The 23,972-nt window shown below is 45.4% G+C and overlaps 1 protein-coding gene across 2 annotated transcripts; it reads right to left on the bottom strand.

Annotated features, from left to right (window-relative positions):
- Positions 1-15,538: 15,538 nt before the first annotated feature.
- On the bottom strand, positions 15,539-19,969 carry LOC142259286 (uncharacterized). 2 transcript variants are annotated; one of them, XM_075331764.1, is made up of 3 exons: positions 19,598-19,969; positions 19,401-19,514; positions 15,539-17,032 (listed from the first exon to the last, which is right to left on the bottom strand). In XM_075331764.1, the coding sequence occupies exons 1-3, from the start codon at positions 19,728-19,730 to the stop codon at positions 15,813-15,815; spliced, it is 1,467 nt and encodes a 488-aa protein (XP_075187879.1). In that variant the 5' UTR covers positions 19,731-19,969; the 3' UTR covers positions 15,539-15,812. The 2 variants fall into 2 exon arrangements, with proteins under 2 accessions (XP_075187879.1, XP_075187880.1); XM_075331765.1 differs by having other exon boundaries at positions 15,539-17,029.
- Positions 19,970-23,972: the final 4,003 nt, after the last annotated feature.

Below are 23,972 nucleotides of genomic sequence, written 5' to 3'. Positions count from 1 at the left end.
GAGAGAGGGGGGGAGAAGAGAGAGAGGGGGGAGACAGAGGGAGGGGGGGAGAGAGAGGGAGGGGGGGAGAGGGAGGGGGGGAGAGAGGGAGGGGGGGAGAGAGAGGGAGGGGGGGAGAGAGAGAGGGGGAGAAGAGAGAGAGGGGGGGGAGAAGAGAGAGAGGGGGGGAGAAGAGAGCGAGGGGGGGAGAAGAGAGAGAGGGGGGAGAAGAGAGAGAGGGAGGAGAAGAGAGAGAGGGGGGGGAAAGAGAGAGGGGGGGAGAGAGAGGGAGGGGGGGAGAGGGAGGGGGGGAGAGGGAGGGGGGAGAGAGGGAGGGGGGGAGAGGGAGGGGGGAGAGAGGGAGGGGGGGAGAGGGAGGGGGGGAGAGAGGGAGGGGGGAAGAGGGGGGGAGAGAGAGAGGGGGGGAGAAGAGACAGGGGGGGAGAAGAGAGAGGGGGGGAGAAGAGAGAGAGGGGGGAGAAGAGAGAGAGGGGGGGAGAAGAGAGCGAGGGGGGGAGAAGAGAGCGAGGGGGGAGAAGAGAGAGGGGGGGAGAAGAGAGAGAGGGGGGAGAAGAGAGAGGGGGGGAGAAGAGAGAGAGGGGGAGAAGAGAGAGGGGGGAGAAGAGAGAGAGGGGGGAGAAGAAAGGGAGGGGGGGAGAGAGAGGGAGGGGGGGAGAGAGAGGGAGGGGGGGAGAGAGGGAGGGGGAGAGAAGGAGGGGGGGAGAGAGAAGGAGGGGGGGAGAGAGAGGGAGGGGGGGAGAGAGAGGGAGGGGGGGAGAGAGGGAGGGGGGGAGAAGAGAGAGAGGGGGGGAGAAGAGAGAGAGGGGGGGAGAAGAGAGTGGGGAAAGAAGAGGGGGGGGCAGAGGTGCTCTGTCACCAACTGTCTCCACTCTGTGACTTGTGGTGCAGGTGACAGAGTGCAGACAGTTGGTCCCATGCAGCAGGACAGATGGCAGAGCACAGCGGTGACATGCCTGTCAGTGTCTTGCTGCTGGGAGGAGCAGATGATCACACTGCCCGACACCCTGCCGCTCTCCTGACATCGCAGCAGAGCGGGCGGGTGGACAGTGTGAGCACATACGTGCAGGGGGGGATTCAGCTGAAGAACCCCCCCCTGTACTGCACACTGGCGCCCCGCGCCTCACAATCTGCAGGACGCTTAGCCGGCTCCACACTGACGTCCTCCGGATCCTCCCCTCGATGCTGAGCTGTGACGTGCGGTAGTCACCGCCCACAGCCCTGTCACTCAATCTGAGTGGCGCCGGCATCCTGTGACGTACCCGTCTTGTTTGAGAGCCCGGAAATGCCGGGACGTCAGAGGATGCCGGCGGCCACAGCTCCAGGGGGTCATGTGACAGGCACTGAGCGTGCAGGATAGCGCCGCTCAGTGCCAGAAATGGAAATACAAGCCAATGGAGAAAATACCTAGAATTGTAAGTAGAACTTCGACAGAAAATAAAAAAAATGGGTGAACCACCCCTTTAAAGAGGGTTGGATTTATTTTTGTTTTTTATTCAAAATGAAGTATTTTTGGGATGTGTGTTTGTATTTTATGTAACTTACAGGTTAATCATGAAAGGTATCTCGGGGAGACACCTGCCATGATTAACCTAGCACTTGATGGCAGTTATGGTCTGCTGCCATTAACTCCTTATTACTGCAATTGCCACCGCAACAGGGCAATTCGGGATGAGCCTGGTAGAGTCCCGGGACTGTCACATCTAATGGATGCGGCAATTCCATGCGCCTCATGACTGAAATTATCAGGGTGGGTGGATCACCACAACGTGGGGCTCCTCAGTCTGAGAATACCAGCCTTCTGCCTTTACTTTGGTTTGTATCAAAAAGAGAGAAAAGAGAGAAAGATAAAGAGAAATGAATATAAAAAGTGATACAGGGAGAAAGATGGGTGGCACGGTGGCTCAGTGGTTAGTACTGCAGTCTTGCAGCGCTGGGGTCCTGTGTTCAAATCCCACCAAGGACATCATCTGCAAGGAGTTTGTATGTTCTCCCTGTGTTTGCGTGGGTTTCCTCCGGTTTCCTCGCACACTCCAAAAGACATACAGACAGGGACTCTAGATTGTGAGCCTAAATGGGGACAGTACTACCAATGTATGTAAAGCGTTGTGGAATTAATAGCGCTATAAAATTATTATTAAAGAGACAAAGAGAGGGCAAGAGAGAGAAAAAGAAATAGAGAGAGAGAGAGGGAAATAGAGAAAGAGCGACAAAGATAAAGAAAGATTAACAAAGAGAAAGAAAGAGAAATAGAGAGAGAAATAGTGAGAGACAGAGAAAAAGAGAGAGAGAGAGAAAGATAGACATAGAGTGAGAAATAGAGACAGAGAGAGAGAGGGAAAAAGAGATAGACAGAGAAAGAGAGAAAGATAAATAGAGAGAGAAAGATATAGACAGATAGAGAAAGATATAGAGAGAAAGAGAAATAGAGAAATAGAGACAGAGAGAAAAATAGAGAAAGATATAGACAGAGATAGAGAGGTAGAAAGAGTCAGAGAGAGTGACAGAGAGAAAGAGAACAAGCGACAGAGAGAGAGAAAGATATAGACAGAGATATAGAAAGAGAAATAGAGACAGAGAAAGAAAGATATAGACAGAGGTAGAGAGAGGGGAGGCAGAAAGAGACAGAGTGAAAAAGACAGAGAGAGTGACAGAGAGAGAGATATATATCTGTCATCTTCATTTATGCCTTACTTGTTGTTGATGTACTGGTCCTGAGGAAGAGGTTTTCACCTCGAAACGCGTAGACCTATGAAATAAAAGAATACTTATCTTCACCAACATTCTACGTCTTCATTCGGCTGATGCGGCATTAACCCCTTCTCTACCCCATCTTGTAGAGAGATAGAGAGATAGCGAGAGAGAAATAGAGAAAGATAGAGACAAAGCGAGAGAGAAAAAAATAAATGAATATAAAAAGAGATAGAGGGGAAAAAGAGACAGAGAGCGTGACCGAGAGAGAAAGAAATATAGAAGGTAACAGAGACAGATATAGGGAGCGAGAGCTATAGACAGAGGTAGCGAGACATATAGGGTTTGAGATAGAGGTTAATAGAGAGGGATAAATATCAAGAAGGATAGATATAAAAAAAAGGAGAGATGTGCAATTAAATTAATAGTTTATTGTTTTTTGGCGTATATGTGCTTATAGTTGTGTATTTATTTTTATTTTACTGTTCTCTTCTCTTCTGCTCTTCTCTTCTGCTTGCAATGTTCCAACCTTGCCTTCCGCTACTTTGCTGTCAATAGACAGATAAAAGGATAGAGAGAGAGACACACACACACAGAAACATTGAGATATACAGAGAGAGAGAGAGAAAGAGAGAGATACACAGAGAGAAAAAGAAACAGAAAGAGATAGCAGGGGGCTCTGGAGGATGAGGCGCAGTTCCTGCTGCACTGTGACAAATACTCAGCAGTGAGGGCCTCCCACTTCCAGAAATTTACCACCCATACCCCGGACTTTCCATCCATGGATGAGGACATGAAACTCCGCTTCCTACTGGGGGAATAGGAATCAATGGTGGAGATCGCCGCCCAATATGTCACCACATGTCATAAGCTGAGGGGAACATAAGGCCCCTAAATGGACTTTCAGAGCCCAAATTGTGCCCCTAACTAACCCTGATCCCCTCCCACCACACTTACTGTATTTTTCTTGCTTTGGCAACACTAATTGTATTTTGGTCCTGCCAATAAAGCATATTTGAATTTCAATTTGATAAAGAGAGAGACACCGAGAGAGATACACAGAGAGAGAGAGAGAGATACACAGAGAGACACACAGAGACACACAGAGAGAGACAGAGAGACAGACAGAGAGAGACAGACACAGAGAGAGACAGACACAGACAAAGAGACAGAGAGAGACAGAGAAAGACAGAAAGAGAGACAGAGAGACAGACACACAGAGACAGAGAGAGACACAGACAAAGAAACAGACAGAGACACACAGAGAAAGACAGAGAGACAGAGACAGACACACAGAGACAGAGAGAGACACAGAGACAGACACACAGAGACAGAGAGAGACAGAGAGAGACACAGAGAGAGAGACACACACAGAAAGAGAGAAAGATAGAGCGACAAAGAGAAAGTGAAATAGAAATAGTGATAGAGAAATATAGAAAGAGAGAAAGATAGATGGAGACAGAGAGAAATAGAGACAGAGAGAGCGAGAGAAAGAGCGTGAGAGAAAGACAGAGAGAAAGACAAAGAGGAAGAGAAATAGAGAGAGAAATAGTGAGAGTGAAAAATAGATAAAGATAGAGAGGGAGAAAGAGAACAGAGAGAGTGATAGACAGAGAAAGATAGAGAAATAGAGAGGAGGGATATAGAAAAACAGAAAGAGAGACATGAATATAAAAAGAGAGGGAGAAAGAGACACAGAGCGACAGAGAGCGCGACAGAGAGAGAAAGAGAAATAGAGAGAGAAAGATATAGACAGAGATAGAGAGGGAGGAAGAGAGACAGAGAGAGTGACAGAGAGAGAGAGAAAGAGCGAGAGAGAAATAGAGAAAGATAGAGACAAAGAGAGAGAAAAAGAGACATGAATGTAAAAAGAGATAGAGAGGGAGAAAGAGACCGAGAGCACAACAGAGAGAGAAAGATAGAGAGAAAGAAATATAGAAGATGACAGATATAGGGAGCGAGAGATATAGACAGAGGTAGCGAGACATATAGGTGTACAGATGTAGGTTAATAGAGAGGGATAAATATCAAGAGGGATAGATATAACAAAAAGGAGAGATGTGCAATTAAATAGTTTATTATTTTTTGGCGTATATGTGCTTATAGTTGTGTATTTATTTTTATTTAACTTTTCTCTTTTCTTCTCTTCTGCTTGCAATGTTCAAACCTTGCCTTCCGCTACTTTGCCGTCAATAAACAGATAAAAGGATAGAGAGAAAGAGAGAGACACACACAGAAACAGTGAGATAGAGAGATACACAGAGAGAAAGAGCGAGGGGAAAAGAGACAGAGAGCGACAGAGAAAGAAAAATAAAGAGAGAAAGAGAAATAGAGAAAGAGAGAGACAAATAAAGAGAAAGATATACAGAAAGCGAGGAATAGAGATAGAGAAAAAGAGAGAAATAGACAGAAAGAAATACAAAGAGTGAAACAGAGGGAGAGATAAAAAGAGAGAGAACGAAAAAGAGACAGAAAAAAAGAGAGAAAGAGAAATAGCATGAAACAGAGGAATAGATCGAGAAAGAGAAAAATAGACATAAATACAAAGAGTGAAACAGAGTGAGAGAGAAAAAGAAAGAGAAATAGAGAGAAAGAGAGGAATAGAGCAAGATATAGAAATAGAAAGCGAGGGATAGAGAGAGAAAGAGAAATAGAGAGTGGGAGAAAGAGATAAATAGAGAGGGATAGAGAGGCATAGAGAGAGAAATAGAGAGTGGGAGAAAGAGAGAGAAATAGACAGAGAAATACAAAGAGTGAAACAGAGTGAGAAAGAGAGAAAAAGAGATAGAAAGAGCGAGAAAAAGAGAAAGAAATAGAGAAATAGAGCGGGATAGAAAGAGAGGGATAGAGAGAGAGAGAGAGGGATAAAGGGAGAGAAAAAAAGAGAATGAGAGAGATAGAGAGAAATAGAAAGAGAGGAGATAGAGAAATAAACAGAGAAATGCAAAGAGTGAAACAGAGTGAGAAAGAGAGAGAAAAAGAGAGAATGAGAGAGAGATAGAAAGAGATAGAAAGAGAGGGATATAGAGGGAGAGAGAGGGATAGAGAAATATAGCAAGAGGGGGATAGAGAGAAAGACAGAGAGAAATATACAGAGAAATACAAAGAGTGAAACGGAGTGAGAGAGAGAAAAAGAAAGAGAAATAGAGAGAGAGATAGAGTAAGATAGAGAAATAGAGAGGAAGAGAGGGATAGAGAGAGAGGAATAGAGAGAGAAATAGAGAGCGGGCGAAAGAGAGAGAGAAATAGAGAGATAGACAGGGATAGAGAGGCATAGAGAGAGAGAGAAATAGACATAGAAAGAAATGCAAAGAGTGAAACAGAGTGAAAAAGAGAGAAAGAGAAAAAGAGAGAAACAGAGAAAAAAATATAGAAAGAGGGGGATAGAGAGAAAGACAGAGAAATATACAGAGAAATACAAAGAGTGAAACGGAGTGAGAAAGAGAGAAAAAGAGAAATAGAGAGAAAGAGGGATAGAGTAAGATAGAGTAATAGAGAGAAAGAGAGGGATAGAGAGAGAAAGAGGGATAGAGAGAGAAATAGAGAGCTGGAGAAAGAGAGAGAGAAATAGATATAGACAGGGATAGAGAGGCATAGAGAGAGAAAAAGACATAGAAAGAAATGCAAAGAGTGAAACAGAGTGATAAAGAGAGAAAAAGAGAGAAAGAGAAAAAGAGAGAAACAGAGATAGAAAAAGAGAGAAAAAGATAGAGAAAGAAATAGAGAGAAATAGAGAGGGATAGAGAGAAAGAAAAAAAATAGAGAAAGAGAGGGATAGAGAGAAAGAGAAATAGAGAGGAGAGAGAAATAAACAGAGAAATGAAAAGAGTGAAACAGAGAGAGAAAGAGAGAAAAAGAAAAGAGAAAAAGAGAGAAAAAGCGAGAAAAAGAAAGAAAGAGAGAGAAATAGAGAGGGATAGAGAAAGAGAGAGATAGAGAGAGAGGGATAGAGAAAGATAGAGAAAAAAAATAGAGATAGAGAGAAATAGAGAGAAATAGAGAGGAGAGAGAGAGAAATAAACAGAGAAATGAAAAGAGTGAAATAGAGAGAGAAAGAGAGAAAAAGAAAGAGAAATAGAGAGGGATAGAGAGAGGGATAGAGAAAAAAAAAGAGAGAAAGAGGGATAGAGAGAAAGAAGAAGAAAGAGAAATAGAGAGAGAGAAAGAGAGGAATATATAGAGAGAGAGGGATAGAGAAAGAGAAAATAATAGAGAAAGAGGGATAGAGAGAAAGACAGAGACAGAAATAGACAGAGAAATACAAAAAGAGTGAAACAGAGTGAGAAAGAGAGAGAAAAAGTGAGAGTGTGAAGGTAGAGATATAGACACAGAGGGAGAGTCAGAGAGTTGGAGAGAAAGGGATAGATACAGTTATCGATTGATAGAATGAATAAAGTATAGATAGTGGAATACATAAATAATGACATTGGGGAAAAGAAAACAAAAAAAAAAACGTTTAGTGCTTTTCACTTTGCAGAAGACAATGTGTGTCTTTGTTTGTTTTTACATGTTTTTTTTTACTGTGTACGTCAGTAAGCTCCTCTCCGCGTCTCCTCGTGATCGGTGGTGTCCTGCTCCACTCCTCCCATCTATTTCCTGCTCCAGGGAAAGATGGGAAAGAGGTGACGTGGGGTCATCTGGCCAGCGCTTGGGCAGAACAGTGGAGGCAGAGGGGAAAGCGCGGGCACGAGATTATGGGCGGGTACTTGGTGATGACAATCACAGCGCCACCCATAATCTCACGCCTGCGCAACACGTCACCAGCAGTCACACTGTGCACAGTGCACAGTCCTACTAGAGTGGCATGGCGCATGCGCGAGACCTCGGGCGCACTGGGCGGCGTCTTGAGGTATGAAATTGAACGATAGGGGACGGCCTAAAGTGGCAGGAGGCAGAATAACGGACACCAGACAGCCTGCCCCCGTGTACAAATAACAAGATTTACATGCAAAAAGGTACCACTTTATAAAGTATTTATTTTGGTCTAAAAGGGGGCACAATAACAATAGGAACCTTGCTAGAATGCAGCCCAGGAGCTGCAGAAGGGGAATCTTTTAGGTTTAGTGCAAAATTTCTGCTGACAGGTTCCCTTTAACTACAGTGAGGAAGTTTTTCTCTGTCTTGTTTAAAATGTTAGAGGTGATGACTCATTTAATCATGTTGTTAAATTCTAAAACGACTAGTTGATAATCCTTTTGTGTCGCCCGCCGGTAATTTGTGGGATCGGCTAGGATTCTGAAAGCCTCTACTATATAGTCTGATTTATTCTGTAGGACAACCCCCCTTTATCCGCTGGTCTGATGATGATATCATTATTCCCTTTTAGAGAGTTTAATGCCCTCTTTTCAGATCTGGATAAGTTATAAGGAATATTTCCGCATCGGGTTTTTAACAGGTTGAAATCCTGAAGCACCATTTCACAGAATATGTGTAAATTGTGTCCTTTACTTTCCGTAGGATAAAAATGAGAGGTCCTTCTAAGGTCAGTGTGTAAGAATTGATCGGTGACCAAATCACCTAAAAGTGCACTATTGGATGTCGCCGTACCTGCCATAATGGTATAGTGTCTCTGCAGAGTCAATTTTCTAATAAATGTCTGTAGATCGGTAAATAAATCAAATTATTTTATATTAAAAGTGGGACAAAAAGAAAGGCCCTTATTAAGTAAAGAAATTTCAGTAGTAGTAGGTGTATAATCTGAAAGATGAAATATATTATTTGTCTTATTTAAGCATCCAGCAGATGAACTTTTTTCCATTTTTTGCTTTGTTTTGGCTCCAGCTTTGGTTCCTTTGTAACGCTTTTTCTTTTTACCGACTTGGGAGTTAGATAATTGGTTATCCCATTGTTCTGACCGGGGGTGGCCTTGGGTAAAAAAAGCACCAATGTTGCAGCATTAGTGGAATTATCAATAGTGATAAGTTTATTATGATCAGTGTCATGATTCGCCTCCCTATCCACATGGCTAGGGGGCGGAGCCTTCTCTCAGGCCTCACTTCCGGCCCCTGGATGCCTTAAAAGCTGACACTTCCAGTGAACCAGCGCCGGCTATAAGCTTAGCTCTGCTTTGCCTGTGATTGCTGGTCCTGTGAGTGATATCCTGATCTGTCTGTTCCTGTGCCCCCGTCCCTTGTCTGTGTTCTGTCCCCTGGTTGTCCCTCCTGTCCTGTGTTCCCCCTCCTATTCCCCACTCTGTTTCTTCCTCTGGTACTGACCTTGGCCTGACTTTGACTCCGCTTTTGCTCGTCCCTCCGATCCTGCTTCTGCCCGTACGGTGTTTGACCCAGCCTGTGTGACTTTCTTGCATGCTCTGCAGCTCTGCTTCTCAGCTGTGCTGATTAGGCAGTGCATGAGAACGCTGTGCATTTCCTCCCTGGTTCTCATTGCTCTGTGTAGTGTCGTCTGCTGCAGAGCTTTGGCTCCCCCTGGTGGCAGCATTACAGTATAGCCGGCCCCAATAGGCTTTATCTCCCATAGGAAAAAAAAAAAAGCCATTTAATTCTTGGTAGTGGGATTCAACTTTGCAGGATAACAGACTGTAATGGATCCACTTAGTACTTTGTGCGAGCAAGTAGCCAACCTTACGCAGCTGGTGCAGGATTTGGCTGCAGAGCATCGCACCCTGGTAGCTTCACACATTCTGCAGAGTGAGGTTTCTGCTTCTGCGAGGGCCACTTCGGTGGCAGTTACCTCACAAACCGTAGGACAGCATAGTCCCACTGATGTCCAACTGACCTCCCCCGAACCCACGGTGATGCTCCCTGATAAATTCTCGGGGGAGAAAAACCTATTTCGGACATTTAGGGAGAGTTGTAGGCTTCTCTTCACTCTCCGGCCTCGGTCCTCAGGGAATGAGACCCAGCGGGTGGGGATCATCATGTCGTTACTTAGAGGGGGTCCCCAGACCTGGGTGTTTTCCCTACCCCCTTCGGCCCCGGAACGGCATTCGGTTGACCTCTTTGACTCCCTCGGGGTGATATATGACGAACCAGACCGTGTACGGATGGCTGAGGACAGGATCATGTGTCTCACTCAGGGAAACCACACTGCTGAGCTATATTGTTCTGAGTTTCGGCAGTGGTCCACTGAGGTACGGTGGAATGATTCTGCACTCAGGTGCCAATTCCGGAGAGGTCTTTCGGACTCCCTGAAAGAAGCTTTGGCTCTGCACCCTCCTCCCAACACCTTGGATGATGCGATGACGGAGGCAGTTTGTATGGACCGCAGATTACGGGAAAGAAGGGGATCCATGCGTGAGATTCTGCCCCCTCTACCTAGGGCACCTTCTTTGCCGGCTATGGAACAGATGGAAGTTGGAGCCATCAGTCCAGATGAGAAGGAGAGGAGAAGACGCCGGGATCTCAAGCTGTGCTTCTATTGTGGACACCATGGACACTGGAGGAAAGACTGCCCGGCTCGCCCCTCCGCTAAACAGTCATCGGGAAACTTCTAAGTTTGGGTAACGGTCGAGGAGGTTGCCCAGACTATCAGGTACCTTTCCTCTCCTCCAATAAGATACTTCTGAATGTCGACCTCCGGGTCAAGGAGTCGGTCTGGTCTGCTACTGCCTTTGTTGACTGTGGGTCCGCTATGAACTTCATTGACTCTGAGTTGGTCCAAAGATTAGAGTTAGGGACAGTGAGGTTAGAAGGACCCATTCAACTCCTGGCAATTGATAAAACACCGCTGCCTCAGAACCTCATTCGGTTTGCTACAGAAAAATTTACTCTTGTGATCGGGTCTCTGAATTCTGAAACTATTTCTTGTTTTGTGATGGCCAATCTCCCTGCTGGATTAGTGTTGGGGTATCCATGGTTAAGGTTACATAATCCCGTTATTGATTGGGAGTGTCGTACCATAGTCAAATGGAGTCCTGCTTGTCATAAAAGGTGTTTGCAATCTGTACCTGTGTTCTCCGTAAGTCCTGAGGGTCTTCTGGAATACCTGAGGGACTACGGAGACGTATTCTCGGAAACAGAGGCCGAGGTTTTGCCTCCTCATCGCCCATATGACTGTGCCATTGATTTACTTCCCAATACCAAATTGCCCAAAGCCCGTTTATATCACCTCTCTGGTCCAGAAAGGGCTGCTATGAAATCATACATATCTGAGAGTATACGTAAAGGGCATATCCATCCTTCTTCTTCCCCTGTGGCTGCTGGGTTCTTTTTTGTAAAGAAGAAGGACGGAGGATTAAGGCCATGTCTCGATTTCCGAGAATTAAACAAAATTACTGTGAAAAACACTTATCCGCTTCCACTCATCCCTGATGTCTACAACCAACTCTCTGAAGCCCGGTGGTTTACCAAACTAGATCTCAGGGGGGCCTATAATCTTATCCATATTAGAGAAGGGGATGAGTGGAAAACGGCCTTTCTGACGTCAGAGGGGTTATTCGAGAATTTGGTGATGCCTTTTGGTCTAACAAATGCCCCTGCGGTGTTTCAACATTTCATCAACGATATCTTCTCTGATTTTCTTGGTCGTTTTGTGGTCATCTATCTCGATGACATTTTGATTTATTCTGCCGATAGAGATACGCATATTATGCATGTTCGCTCTGTATTACAGAGATTACGTGATAACCATCTGTTTGCCAAGCTTGAAAAATGTGTTTTCTCTGTTCAGGAAATAGCCTTTTTGGGTTACTCCTTTCTCGTGATGGGTTTAAAATGGACCCAGGAAAGGTGCAGGCTATCGTGGATTGGGTGCAACCTAGGGATATCAAGGCGCTACAACGCTTTTTGGGTTTCGCTAATTATTATCGAAGGTTCATTAAGGGGTTTTCTCAAATTGCCAAGCCATTGACTGACCTTACACGGAAAGGGGCGGATCTGCAGAACTGGTTGCAAATGGCTGTCCAGGCCTTTCTTGAGTTAAAGGACCGGTTCATGTCCGCCCCAGTCCTGGTACAGCCTGACCTCGAGGCGCCGTTTGTTGTTGAGGTGGACGCCTCAGAGGTGGGGGTGGGAGCTGTTCTCTCTCAGGGGCCTGCTACTCTGACTAATCTGCGACCATGTGCGTTCTTCTCCAAGAAATTCACTCCAGCTGAGAGGAACTATGATGTGGGTAACCGTGAATTATTGGCGGTAAAGTTGGCATTCGAAGAATGGAGTCATTTTTTGGAGGGTGCTGTTCACCGTATTACTGTCATCACTGATCATAAAAACCTCGCGTATATCGAGTCCGCCAAGAGATTGACGCCTCGACAAGCGAGGTGGGCTCTTTTCTTTTCTAGATTTCATTTTTGTATTACTTTTCGGCCGGGGTCTAAAAACGTGAGGGCAGATGCACTGTCTCGTAGTTTGGACCCGGTTTCACCTCCAGAGCCTCCTTCCTCTATTCTTCCATGAGGGGTGGTGGTCGCTGCCTTGTCGTCCGAGTTAGAGGCTGAGGTCAGGGAGGCCCAGTCCTCAGCGCCATCTTCCGCTCCAGACACTAAACTGTTTGTCCCTTTGCACCTCCGGTTACGGGTACTTTAAGAGTTCCATGAGTCCGTACTTAGTGGCCATCCTGGAGTTACAGCCACTCACAGGGCTGTTGGTCGACTGTTTTGGTGGCCGTCTCTTCACTCAGATGTTGCTCGGTTTGTGTCTGACTGTGCTACATGTGCCCGTGCTAAGGTATGTCGTAACCGGCCGGCCGGGGAACTGGTTCCATTACCTGTTCCTGAAAGACCATGGACCCACTTGTCCATGGATTTCATTACGGACCTCCCTGTCTCAAATGGTATGACTGTGATCTGGGTGGTGGTGGATCATTTTAGTAAACAGGCACATTTTGTTCCCCTCTCCGGTCTACCCTCTGCTGCGACCCTTGCCAACCACTTTATTGACCAGGTGGTTCGGTTACATGGGTTGCCCTGAATATTGTGTCTGACAGGGGGGTACAATTCATTTCTCGGTTTTGGAGGGCCTTGTGCAGGCGGTTGGGAATTGAGTTGTCCTTCTCATCCGCCTATCATCCCGAGTCTAATGGACAGACGGAAAGGACAAATCAGACCCTTGAGCAAATCCTGCGGTGCTTGGTTTCTCCTCAGCAGGAGGATTGGTGTACGTTTTTGCCCCTTGCGGAGTTTGCATTCAATAGCAGAGTCCATCAGTCTACGGGAACTTCTCCCTTCTTCTGTAATTACGGGTTTCACCCTCACTTCGGGACCTTCTCTAGAGTGGATTCGGGATGTCCAGGGGCCGACTCCATCGTTCAGCATCTGGGGGAGGTGTGGAAGGAGGTACGGCGGTGCATCGTGACGGCTCAACAGTCCCAGAAATGCCAAGCGGACAAACGCCGTTCTCTGGGACCCCCCTTTCAGGTGGGGGACAAAGTGTGGCTGTCCACTCGGAATATCAGGCTCAGGGTTCCGTCTGCTAAGTTGGGCCCTAAGTTTATAGGGCCCTATGAGATCATCGAAGTGATCAACCCGGTGGCCTTTCGGTTGCAACTGCCCCAGACCTTGCGTATTCCCAATGTATTTCATACCTCTTTGCTTAAGCCATTTGTCCCTTCGGTGGTGGATTCTCAGACCCCTCCGGCTCCGATACTGGTGGATGGTGAGGAGGAGTACGAAGTTCAGCGTATTATCGACTCTCGTTGGGTTCGTAGTTCTCTCCAGTATCTGATTCATTGGAACGGTTGCGGTCCGGAGGACCGGTCCTGGGTGCCGGCTCACTCCGTGCGGGCCGATCGGTTAATTGCGGCTTTCCACTGGAAGTATCCTGGGAAGCCTGGGGGTCCGGTGGCCCCCCCTTGAGGAGGGGGTACTGTTATGATTCGCCTCTCTATCCACATGGCTAGGGGGCGGAGCCTTCTCTCAGGCCTCACTTCCGGCCCCTGGATGCCTTAAAAGCTGACACTTCCAGTGAACCAGTGCCGGCTATAAGCTTAGCTCTGCTTTGCCTGTGATTGCTGGTCCTGTGAGTGATATCCTGATCTGTCTGTTCCTGTGCCCCCGTCCCTTGTCTGTGTTCTGTCCCCTGGTCGTCCCTCCTGTCTTGTGTTCCCCCTCCTATTCCCCACTCTGTTTCTTCCTCTGGTACTGACCTTGGCCTGACTTTGACTCCGCTTTTGCTCGTCCCTCCGGTCCTGCTTCTGCCTGTACGGTGTTTGACGCAGCCTGTGTGACTATTCCTTGCATGCTCTGCAGCTCTGCTTCTCAGCTGTGCTGATTAGGCAGTGCATGAGAATGCTGTGCATTTCCTCCCTGGTTCTCATTGCTCTGTGTAGTGTCGTCTGCTGCAGAGCTCTGGCTCCCCCTGGTGGCAACATTACAATCAGGTAGTGTAGAGGATGAACCAGGGGTTGCAGTAAAATCCTCTATATTATCAGGAATGGTGAGATCAAGCAAATCAAATGAAGTATTGTTACATGTATTAGATTCTAGAGGGTTAATATTTCTATCAGATGCCAGAGGCTTAAGGGGGCTTTACACGCACCGACATCGGTAGCGATGTTGCTCGTGAAAGCACCCGCCCGCGTCGTTTGTGCGTCACAGGAAAATCGCTGCCCGTGGCGCACAATATCGCTAGGCCCCGTCACACGTAGTTACCTTCCCAGCGACGTCGCTGTGGGCGGCGAACAACCTCTTCGTTAAGGGGGAAGTTCGTGCGCCATCACAGCGAAGTCACACAGCGGCCGACCAATAGAAGCGGAGGGGCAGAGAACAGCCGCATTAACGACATGCCCACCTCATTGCCGGAGGACGCAGGTACGCTGTTGTTCGTCGTTCCTGGGGTGTCACACGTAGCAATGTGTGCTGCCTCAGCAACGACGAACAACTTATGTCCACAACGACCAACGAGATTTTGAAAATGAAGGTGTCAACGATAAACGATAAGGTGAGTATTTTTGATCGCTAACACTCGCTCGGAGCTGTGACACCAAACGACGTCGCTAACGACGCCGGATATGCATCACGAATTCCGTGACCCCGACGACATATCGTTAGATATGTCGTTGCTTGTAACAGGGCCTTTAGATACAGAGTCAACTATTCCAATCTCCTTAAGGCCTCTGACACACTCACGTGAATTTCACGCACGTGCCGAGAGACACGTATTTTCCCTGCGTGTTGTGTGCAGGTAAGTACGTGTCTCTGGTACGTGCGTGACACGTGTGTTCTACGTGTGCTATCCGCGATAGCACACGTAGAATCAGTAATTATTATACTCACCTGGTCCTTCCTGATGTCCGCGCTGCTGTCCGTGGTGCTGATCCTCGGTCTCCAGCCCTCCCGTCTCCCCGCTGCTGCTGCTGCCAGGCTGTGAAGTGAATATTCAATGAGAATAATGAGCGGCGGTCGGCAGCAAGAGGCAGCAGCGGCAGAGGCAGGAGGGCTGGAGAAGGTGAGTTAATGTTTTTTTTTTTTTTAACTGACATGTGTGTTTTCTCCGGCGCGTGTCACACGGGACCGCATCCACACTACACCCGTGTGGTGCGGGTGCGGGCCGTGTGACACCCGTGCTGCCGGCGAAAAACCGGACATGTCAGCGCTTTGAAAATCGCACACACGTACAAACGCACACGGACACACGTTCCGTGTGGTTTTACGTGTGTGTGCCTGCTACAATAGGGTAGCATTGGTTAAAGTGTCTCCGTGCCGCCGGTACGTGTAAAAAATGACAAACACGTGCCGGAGGCACGGATGTGTGGCACAGGCCTAAAGGAGCTGGAATTAGCTGACATCAAAGAAACCACAGATCTCTCTTTGCTCAATTTATCGATTCGCATCTGAATGATAGCCAAATCCTGTTCTGTATCAGTGTTCAATTTGTCTGTATTGGTATCAAAAACCTTATTACCATCCGAGTATTTTTCCCCATAAGCGTTGTATTAGTAGTGATAGGAGCAATAGAAGAAGAAATATGTATTTTATTAACCTCAATAGAAGGCGGAAGAGATGAGTGTTTCTCATGGACTGTAGGGGGGTTGTTAGTGGTCCGTACAGGAGGGATCGCTTGGTCAATGTTTTGTGAACTATTGTCTCCAACACTGACTAGTATTGGAGATGACACACTAGGATCCGTAGAAAGTGATCTAATGCTACTGAACTGCTGAAACCTAGTCTTCTTATATCTACTGTTGGTGAAACCCCTTGTGTGGTTAGAACCACTCATGGTGGAACCTTTTCACACAGGCTTCTCCCCTGTGTGAATTGTGTGATGTCTAACAAGGTCTGATTTCTGAATAAAACATTTTCCACACTCTGAACATGAAAATGGCTTCTCCCCTGTGTGAGATCTTTGATGCCAAACAAGTTCTAATTTCTGAATAAAACATGTCCCACACTCTGAACATGAAAATGGCTTCTCCCCTGTGTGAATTTTCTGATGGTTAACAAGTACTGATTTCCGAATAAAACATTTCCCACAGTCTGAACATGAAAATGGCTTCTCCCCTGTGTGAGATCTTTGATGCCAAACAAGTTCTTTTTTCTGAATAAAACATTTCCCACACTCTGAACATGAAAATGGCTTCTCCCCTGTGTGAATTTTCTGATGCCCAACAAGTTCTGATTTCCGAATAAAACATTTCCCACACTCTGAACATGAAAATGGCTTCTCCCCTGTGTGAGATCTTTGATGCCAAACAAGTTCTAATTTTTGAATAAAACATTTCCCACACTCTGAACATGAAAATGGCTTCTCCCCTGTGTGAATTTTCTGATGTCTAACAAGTACTGATTTCCGAATAAAACATTTCCCACAGTCTGAACATGAAAATGGCTTCTCCCCTGTGTGAGATCTTTGATGCCAAACAAGTTCTAATTTCTGAATAAAACATTTCCCACACTCTGAACATGAAAATGGCTTCTCCCCTGTGTGAATTTTCTGATGTCTAACAAGTACTGATTTCCGAATAAAACATTTCCCACAGTCTGAACATGAAAATGGCTTCTCCCCTGTGTGAGATCTTTGATGCCAAACAAGTTCTTTTTTCTGAATAAAACATTTCCCACAGTCTGAACATGAAAATGACTTCTCCCCGGAGTGAGATCTTTGATGCCCAACAAGTTCTGATTTCTGAATAAAACATTTCCCATATTCTGAACATGAATATGGCTTCTCCCCTGTGTGAATTTTCTGATGTCTAACAAGGACTGATTTCTGAATAAAATATTTTCCACTCTCTGAACATGAAAATGGCTTCTTCCCAGTGAGAGTTTTTTGATGATTGGAATTTTGGTCTTGTTTGAAAAGATCAGATGATAGAGCTTTCCGAAGAAGGACTGGAGGTATATTTGGGACAACATCATGTTCTTCATATGTATTATGTGTGATACTGTCATCATCGGTTATAAATTCTGAAGATATTAGAGATCCATCTGAACTCCCAATACAGTAATCTGCTAAAAATAAACAGAATGTTATTATTTTTTAATGATATTTTGTTGAAAGTAAATTTATTTTTTTAAACCATAACATCAAAAAATTAAATGAGGAAAAAATGTATTCTTAATCTGTTGGCAAATTTTGATATCTGTTACTTCTTCGTTAATTCAGATCTCCCATTCCTAGCACCAGTTCTCTGGAATGTGCTACAGTAAATAATCTGATTGATTGTCACAATGTGACTGCAGGATAATGAGGGACAGGGGGCTCATATACTGTCTCTCACGCTAGGGGACCCTAAGCTATTCCTAACCTCTGGATTACCCCTGAAGTTGGTGATGCTGGAGTCTCGTGCCTTACTATTCTGCTGATGAGAGCTAATCTGTAATCCCCTGAGGAAGGAAGGGGCAGAAATATGATGGAAACAGAGAATAATACAGATGGGAAAATATCATTTGCTCCCCTCCTGTATATGCTGGCTGGACTATTTCATTAATGCCAGCTATAGCTTACCTATACTGGTCTGGTCAGGTGTTGTGATCCAGACTTACGGGTGGTTGTTGTGCATTATTACTGTGAGCTGTTGTGGTGTTAACCCTTGTTATCTTTTTATTGCTGATTCCTGCTGTTTCTTTTCTCCTTAGTCTTTCACGGTTTATTTCTGTGAGTTTGCAATGTGTTTCATCTGTCTTAGGCTTCTGCCACACTCACGTGAAATTCACGCACGTGCCGAGAGACACGTATTTTCCCTGCGTGTTGCGTGCAGGTAAGTACGTGTCTCTGGTACGTGCGTGACACGTGTGTTCTACGTGTGCTATCCGCGATAGCACACGTAGAACCGGTAATTAACATACTCACCTGGTCCTTCCTGCTGTCCGCGCTGCTGTCCGTGGTGCTGATCCTCGGTCTCCAGCCCTCCCGTCTCCCCGCTGCTGCTGCTGCCAGGCAGTGAAGTGAATATTCAATGAGAATAATGAGCGGCGGTCGGCAGCAAGAGGCAGCAGCGGCAGAGACAGGAGGGCTGGAGAAGGTGAGTTAATGTTTTTTTTTTTTTTTAACTGACATGTGTGTTTTCTCCGGCGCGTGTCACACGGGACCGCATCCACACTACACCCGTGTGGTACGGGTGCGGGCCGTATGACACCCGTGCTGCGGGAGAAATCACTGACATGTCAGCGCTTTGAAAAACGCACACACGTACAAACGCACACGGACACACGTTCCGTGTGGTTTTACGTGTGTGTGACTGCTACAATAGGGTAGCATTGTTTAACGTGTCTCCGTGCCGCCGGTACGTGTAAAAAATGACAAACACGTGCCGGCAGCACGGATGTGTGTCGCAAGCCTCAATCTGTGTTTCTACTCTACAGCATGTGATCAAAGACATTAACAAGCAGCCCCGCAGAGAATAACTCATTAGCCTGCCTGTGGTTCGACGACTGCGTCTCCCTGCGCTGCTCACAGACATCAGAGAAGTTAACATGCAATGTACAAGAATCTATAATTTCCATAGATCCTGATGCCGCCATCACAGTTGGCAAAACCTGCAAAAATCTCTTTGCAACAGTGATCCACAACATAGACATTTTCAAAGAGATTTTTTTTTTTTCGAAAATAAAATATAGTTACAGACAAATGCCAGATATTTAACGGGGTTGTCCGGGACAACGATTGTGACGATGTACACTGGAAAATTACGTCAGGGACTGGAGTGAGATTTTTGGCATAAGGAATGTCACAGTTTGGTATGAATTAGAGAAACCGTGGCATCACACCCTTGTTCTGGCCGAGCTTTGCTTATTTTGGCAAAGCTGACTAAAATTGGCGTGAACACACACCAGCCTGTCTCCTCTTCACCTTTAGACTCCTGCAATTAAGACCTTTGGTCACATGACGTGATGTCGAAAAGGTTTTTAAGCAGTCCTATAATTGGCATATAAACACTGGGGCCGCTAAGAGAATGGGAGCCCTGTGAAATTACCCACTTTGTTCTCCCTTTCCCCTAATGCCAATCCTGCATGCCAGCCTGACTTCTGTTCAGTTCTTTAGACTCCTGCAATTAGGAGACCTTTCGTTACATCACGTCACATGAGTTTGAAGTCATCAGACGTCTCAGAATAACACTGATGGGGTTCCTAAGACAGTGGAGTTCCTGAAAAATTGCTCCCAAAGCTGGCCCTGACTGTAACTAGGGCTTATTTTTGGAATAGTGCTTATTTTTAAAGTATTCTTGAGTTGTCTTCATAACAACATAGAGAAGGCACTAGAAACAAACAGCAGAAGAAGCAAAAGCAAAGAAAATACAGCTAAAAAAAAACAGAGCAGAAAGTCTAAAAGTGTAAATACAAAATAAGCGCTGAAAGTACATGAGTAGAAATCTCTTACAGGATAGAGCTGGAGGAAACACATCCTGAGGAACATCGGGATCTTCTTGTTTACAGTCCTGTGGGAGAAGAGGACGGGGACATCTCTCTGGTGTTGTCCTCTTACTGGATAGAACTGGAGGAGACACATACAGGGACTGAATTCATTCCTTACATACAGATAATTATAGGCCATGTGTATTTAGTCCTGTCTATTACCTGGTGATGTGAGGGGCTGGGGATCCTCCATCATGACGTCCTTGTACAGATCTTTGTGTCCTTCTAAATACTCCCACTCCTCCATGGAGAAATAGACGGTGACGTCCTGACACCTTATAGGAACCTGACACATACAATGATACCGTCACCCCCGATCCCTTCATAGCGTTACTGTATAATGTCCCAGCATTCCCAGCAGTGTCACCTCTCCAGTCAACAGCTCAATCATCTTGTAGGTGAGTTCTAGGATCTTCTGGTCATTGATGTCCTCATGTATCGGGGGGTGAGGTGGAAGCCCCGTGATTGGGCTCAGGGGTCTTCCCCATCCCTCAGACACAGGGGCCTGACAGCGCTCACTAGAGGTCTTCTTCACTACTGTGTAATCCTGGTTATGGAGAGACACAGTAATAAATCTCACTCCAGACATTTCCAGAGTCCTCACCTCTCCAGTTCTGTCCATCTGTTATTCCCATAGATAAGAATGATGTAATGTGACGTCATCAGAATCTCTCACCTCTCCAGTAAGCCGGAAGAGGATCTCTAGGGTGAGGTGTAATATCCTCTCCGCCATCTTGTCCCTGTCCATATCCATCCTTCACGGGGCAATCAGGAGAATTCTCTTCTATAGAAGATCTCCACTGAGAGGATCCGATATTATAAGGACCTGAATGGGAAGATGAGCCGATATATAAAATACTGCAGATAATAAGGGAGATAAAATATCATTTGGGTAGGAAAAAAAATTTCAACATGAAATGTGCTATGTAAGTAGTAAAATCGACCGATAAAAGTAGCACATTATTTTTATAGCAATATAAATACAATGAAAGGTGATCAATTATCCATATTGCACCTAGAATGGTATCAATCAAAATGTCGGCTCATCAAGCAAAAAACAAGTCCTCACTCAACTCCATCGACGCAAAAAGAATAATGTTACTGGTGTCAGAAAATGACGACACAAACTGATTTTTTTTACAAAAGTGATTTTTATTCACCACTAGAGATGAGTGAACCTGAAGTTCAGTGTCCGGTATGAACTCAGACTTTTCCAAGAAGGTGCGGAGATCGGATGCTTTACGTATGTAAACCACTCTCGCGCGCATCGCTGTGCTCGGGTACGCTCGGTGCTCAGCCCGATGTGAGCCGCCTGCAGTGTTTGATCGGCTCACACTGGGGATAACAACAGTATGATCGGATGTAGTGTGCACCATCTATTTTTTTCACCGTGCTCTGAATTTTTACTTAATTTCCAGCACATATTATGGTAAAATAAAAAACTGAGTCATCTTCAAAAAAAACAATCCTTCATACGACAATGTGGGTGGAAAAATAAAAGAGCAGCACAGCAACAAACAAACGTAGCAACGGAGAGGATGGCACAGATGGTTACTGCCTCTGCCTTCTCTATCACTGTATATACAGCTCTGTGGTGCAATGCAGCTAGAACAGCGAGGAACCTGACATCAACACAGATCTCTGTGTGAGAGCCCATCCACCATTGCTACTTGCTAACTGTAATTGTTTGGGGTCTGTTTTTTGGGGGGTGGAGGAGGTGTCATATTTCTTTTGGGGTTGCCTGCTTTCTTTAATAAACGTTGTAGTGTACGTTTTAACTTTTTTAGTTGCTTGTACATTTCCTTATGGAGCCGCAAGTAGGGTTTATTTTTGGAGTAGGGCTGTTCTGACTTTTGCATTTAATCATTCTTTATTATTTGATTTGCTGTACATTTTTTTTACTAAGTTGTACTTTAGCTCCCTCTAGTAACCAAACTTTATCAGCACCAGACTTGTTGTTCATGCCTCTTTTCTCCTTCCTTCTGCGGTGCATTCTGGATACGAAGTCTCCATTTTCTAATTACTCACATACTGAGGACATTCTCCATTTTATCTCTTTGTGATAGCATTGCTGGTAAGGAAATCTATGTTTGTTGCCATCTGCAGCTCTGGATTCTCTCTGCATTTACTAAGTTAGATTCAAGCTGCTTGTACATTTGTATGTATATTGTCAGGCTTCTGTATGTATGTTCCCTATTGTATTATACACATACTGATTGTACATATCTCACTGTTCATAGATTCACCAAATACATTTAGCAACGTTTAATAAAAACAAGGCGAAGTCTCCTTATTAGGCTATGGTGGATAAAGCTTTAGCTGCCTGTCAAGCTTCAGAGGCCTCAGGGCCCGTGTAGGGAGGACAGAACAAGGGTTTATATTTTATGTATACTCAAAAAAGCCCCAAAAATCCTACTAGGGCTTATTTTCTGAGTTGGTCTTATTTTCTAGGAAACAGGGTAGAAAGAGCTGACGGTGCTTCCTCCCCCATATACAGAGGATATGGTCACTGATGACTCATTATATCAGCCCCAGTTACAAGGGAAGGAAGATGAAAATAAAAATAATGAAATACAGAACTAACCCCCCCAGAATGTGTGAAATATAGGAAGATACCACTGTCAATCCAAATCTTATTAGCTTCAATCAGGTAAAAAACAGCCATATATACAAGATATTAAGTGTTACAAAATAGCTAAGAAATATTTACATGTGATCATAAACATAATATGACAGTGTCCGGCTTTCAGTCATAGGGATGGCCCAGATGACGTTTTAGCCATTGCTCAGTATACAGTGATCAGTGGTTGTATACATGCTCTCGGCACTGACTGAAAGCAGGTTCTAATGCTGAGCAGCTGTCAGTCACTGCGGGGGGCAGGGTATAAGCCGTATTTTTTGTTCTATAAAACGCAGCGGATTATAAGACACATCCCAAATTTAGAGGAAAAAAAAACGAAAAAAACCCATGGGGTCTGGTTTATAATACGGTGGTGTCTTACCTGAGGGGGGTGGCATCGGTGGTCACAGGAGGCAGGGGCAGTGCTGGAGTAGGCAATGCTGCGGGTGGTGCAGAGGGGGACCCAGGTACTCACTGCGGGCTTCAGCGCTGCTCTGTCCTGGAACTGTGGGCTCTGCTCTTTCCTGGGGCACCGGGCTCTGCTCTTCTTTGCGCTGTGGCTTCAAAGAAATGGCGGCTGGAGTTGGCGCCTGCACTAATGAGAGCTTGAGCTGAGATCTCCATCTGTGCATGCACCGACTCTGGGCGCCATTAGTTGAAGTACTCACCGCCCTTGGCCGCCCAGATGCCCGCCGTCGCCTGCTACACAGATGCCGGTCTCCCAGATACCTGCCGCCGGCAATAGAGATGCCCACTGCCGGCCTTACAGATGCCGGACGGTGGCCTTACAGATGCCCGATGCCGCAGGCTGCACAGAGCCCCGCAACTGGCCGCACAGATCCCCATCGCACAGAGCCCTGCAGCCCGCAGCACAGCGCACACCATTGCCTCTACCTCCCCCCGGTAAGCTATATTTGGATTTTAAGAAACACCCCTAATTTTCCTCCCAAAGTTTTGGGAGGAAACGTGCGTCTTATAATCCAAATAATACGGTATGTGGTAATAACTGACATTTCCCTTATTTTCCCACCAGTATCGCTCAACATCAGCAATAACATACTCGATGCTGAAGTTGGTTTCTTATTGGTTCAGTTTCTTATTCGGGGCTGAAGATGGTTTTTATTTGGATTTTTTTTTTTACAGGTTTAACAACAAACGTAAAACAATTACAATAGTAAAGTACAATACAGCGAGGAGTTATTTAACCCTTTCTATAACGCCCTACGGTGCCCACTTTGACGCCGATTTTTGTGCCAGTTTTATAATTTTTGTGGATGCTTTTCAGTGTATTCACATCCGGGCTCCGAACTGCAGTGGATTATATTGTTTTTATTTTTGTTGCTAAAAACCTGTAAAAAACCCCCCCAAAAAAACAGAAAAAAATAATAAGAATCCAACTTCAGCATCATCATAAAAATAAACAAAAGAGGACGACAGAAACAGGAAAATGAAGCCGAGCAAAGCACGAAAAAAAGACGCAAAAATGACTTGAATGTTCGAACAAGAAAAAAAAAAGAAATCTCAGCTCCTTAACCCCTTAAGGACGAAGCCAGTTTTGTACTTAATGACGCGGCCATTGTTTGTAATTCTGACCAGTGTCACTTTATGTTCAATCTATTTTTATTGTAAGTTATCAGGATTACAAAAAAAAACCAACATAGAGTCATATAACAAGTTATGCAAAGAAAGCAATCTGCAGAGAGCAGCCTGCCGGTGTCCCGTACAAGCAGCATATCGATTCTTAGGCATTTTTAAAACCTTTGAAGCGTATGTAATGATGAACACAACAAGTTCGTGGATTTGCAGTACCAAAATTGAAATTCAGAGAATATAGGCAAAGAACGTATTCTTATTCAAAACTTCAAAAATTTAAAGATTATGCCGATGTTCAGACTGCTAGTATTAAGAAAAGCAAGC

This window comes from Anomaloglossus baeobatrachus, assembly GCF_048569485.1.
Source record: "Anomaloglossus baeobatrachus isolate aAnoBae1 chromosome 5 unlocalized genomic scaffold, aAnoBae1.hap1 SUPER_5_unloc_6, whole genome shotgun sequence".
NCBI lineage: Eukaryota > Metazoa > Chordata > Amphibia > Anura > Aromobatidae > Anomaloglossus > Anomaloglossus baeobatrachus.
The sequence above is the reverse complement of the archived record's forward strand: the minus strand, read 5'-3'. Positions and strand labels throughout refer to the sequence as shown.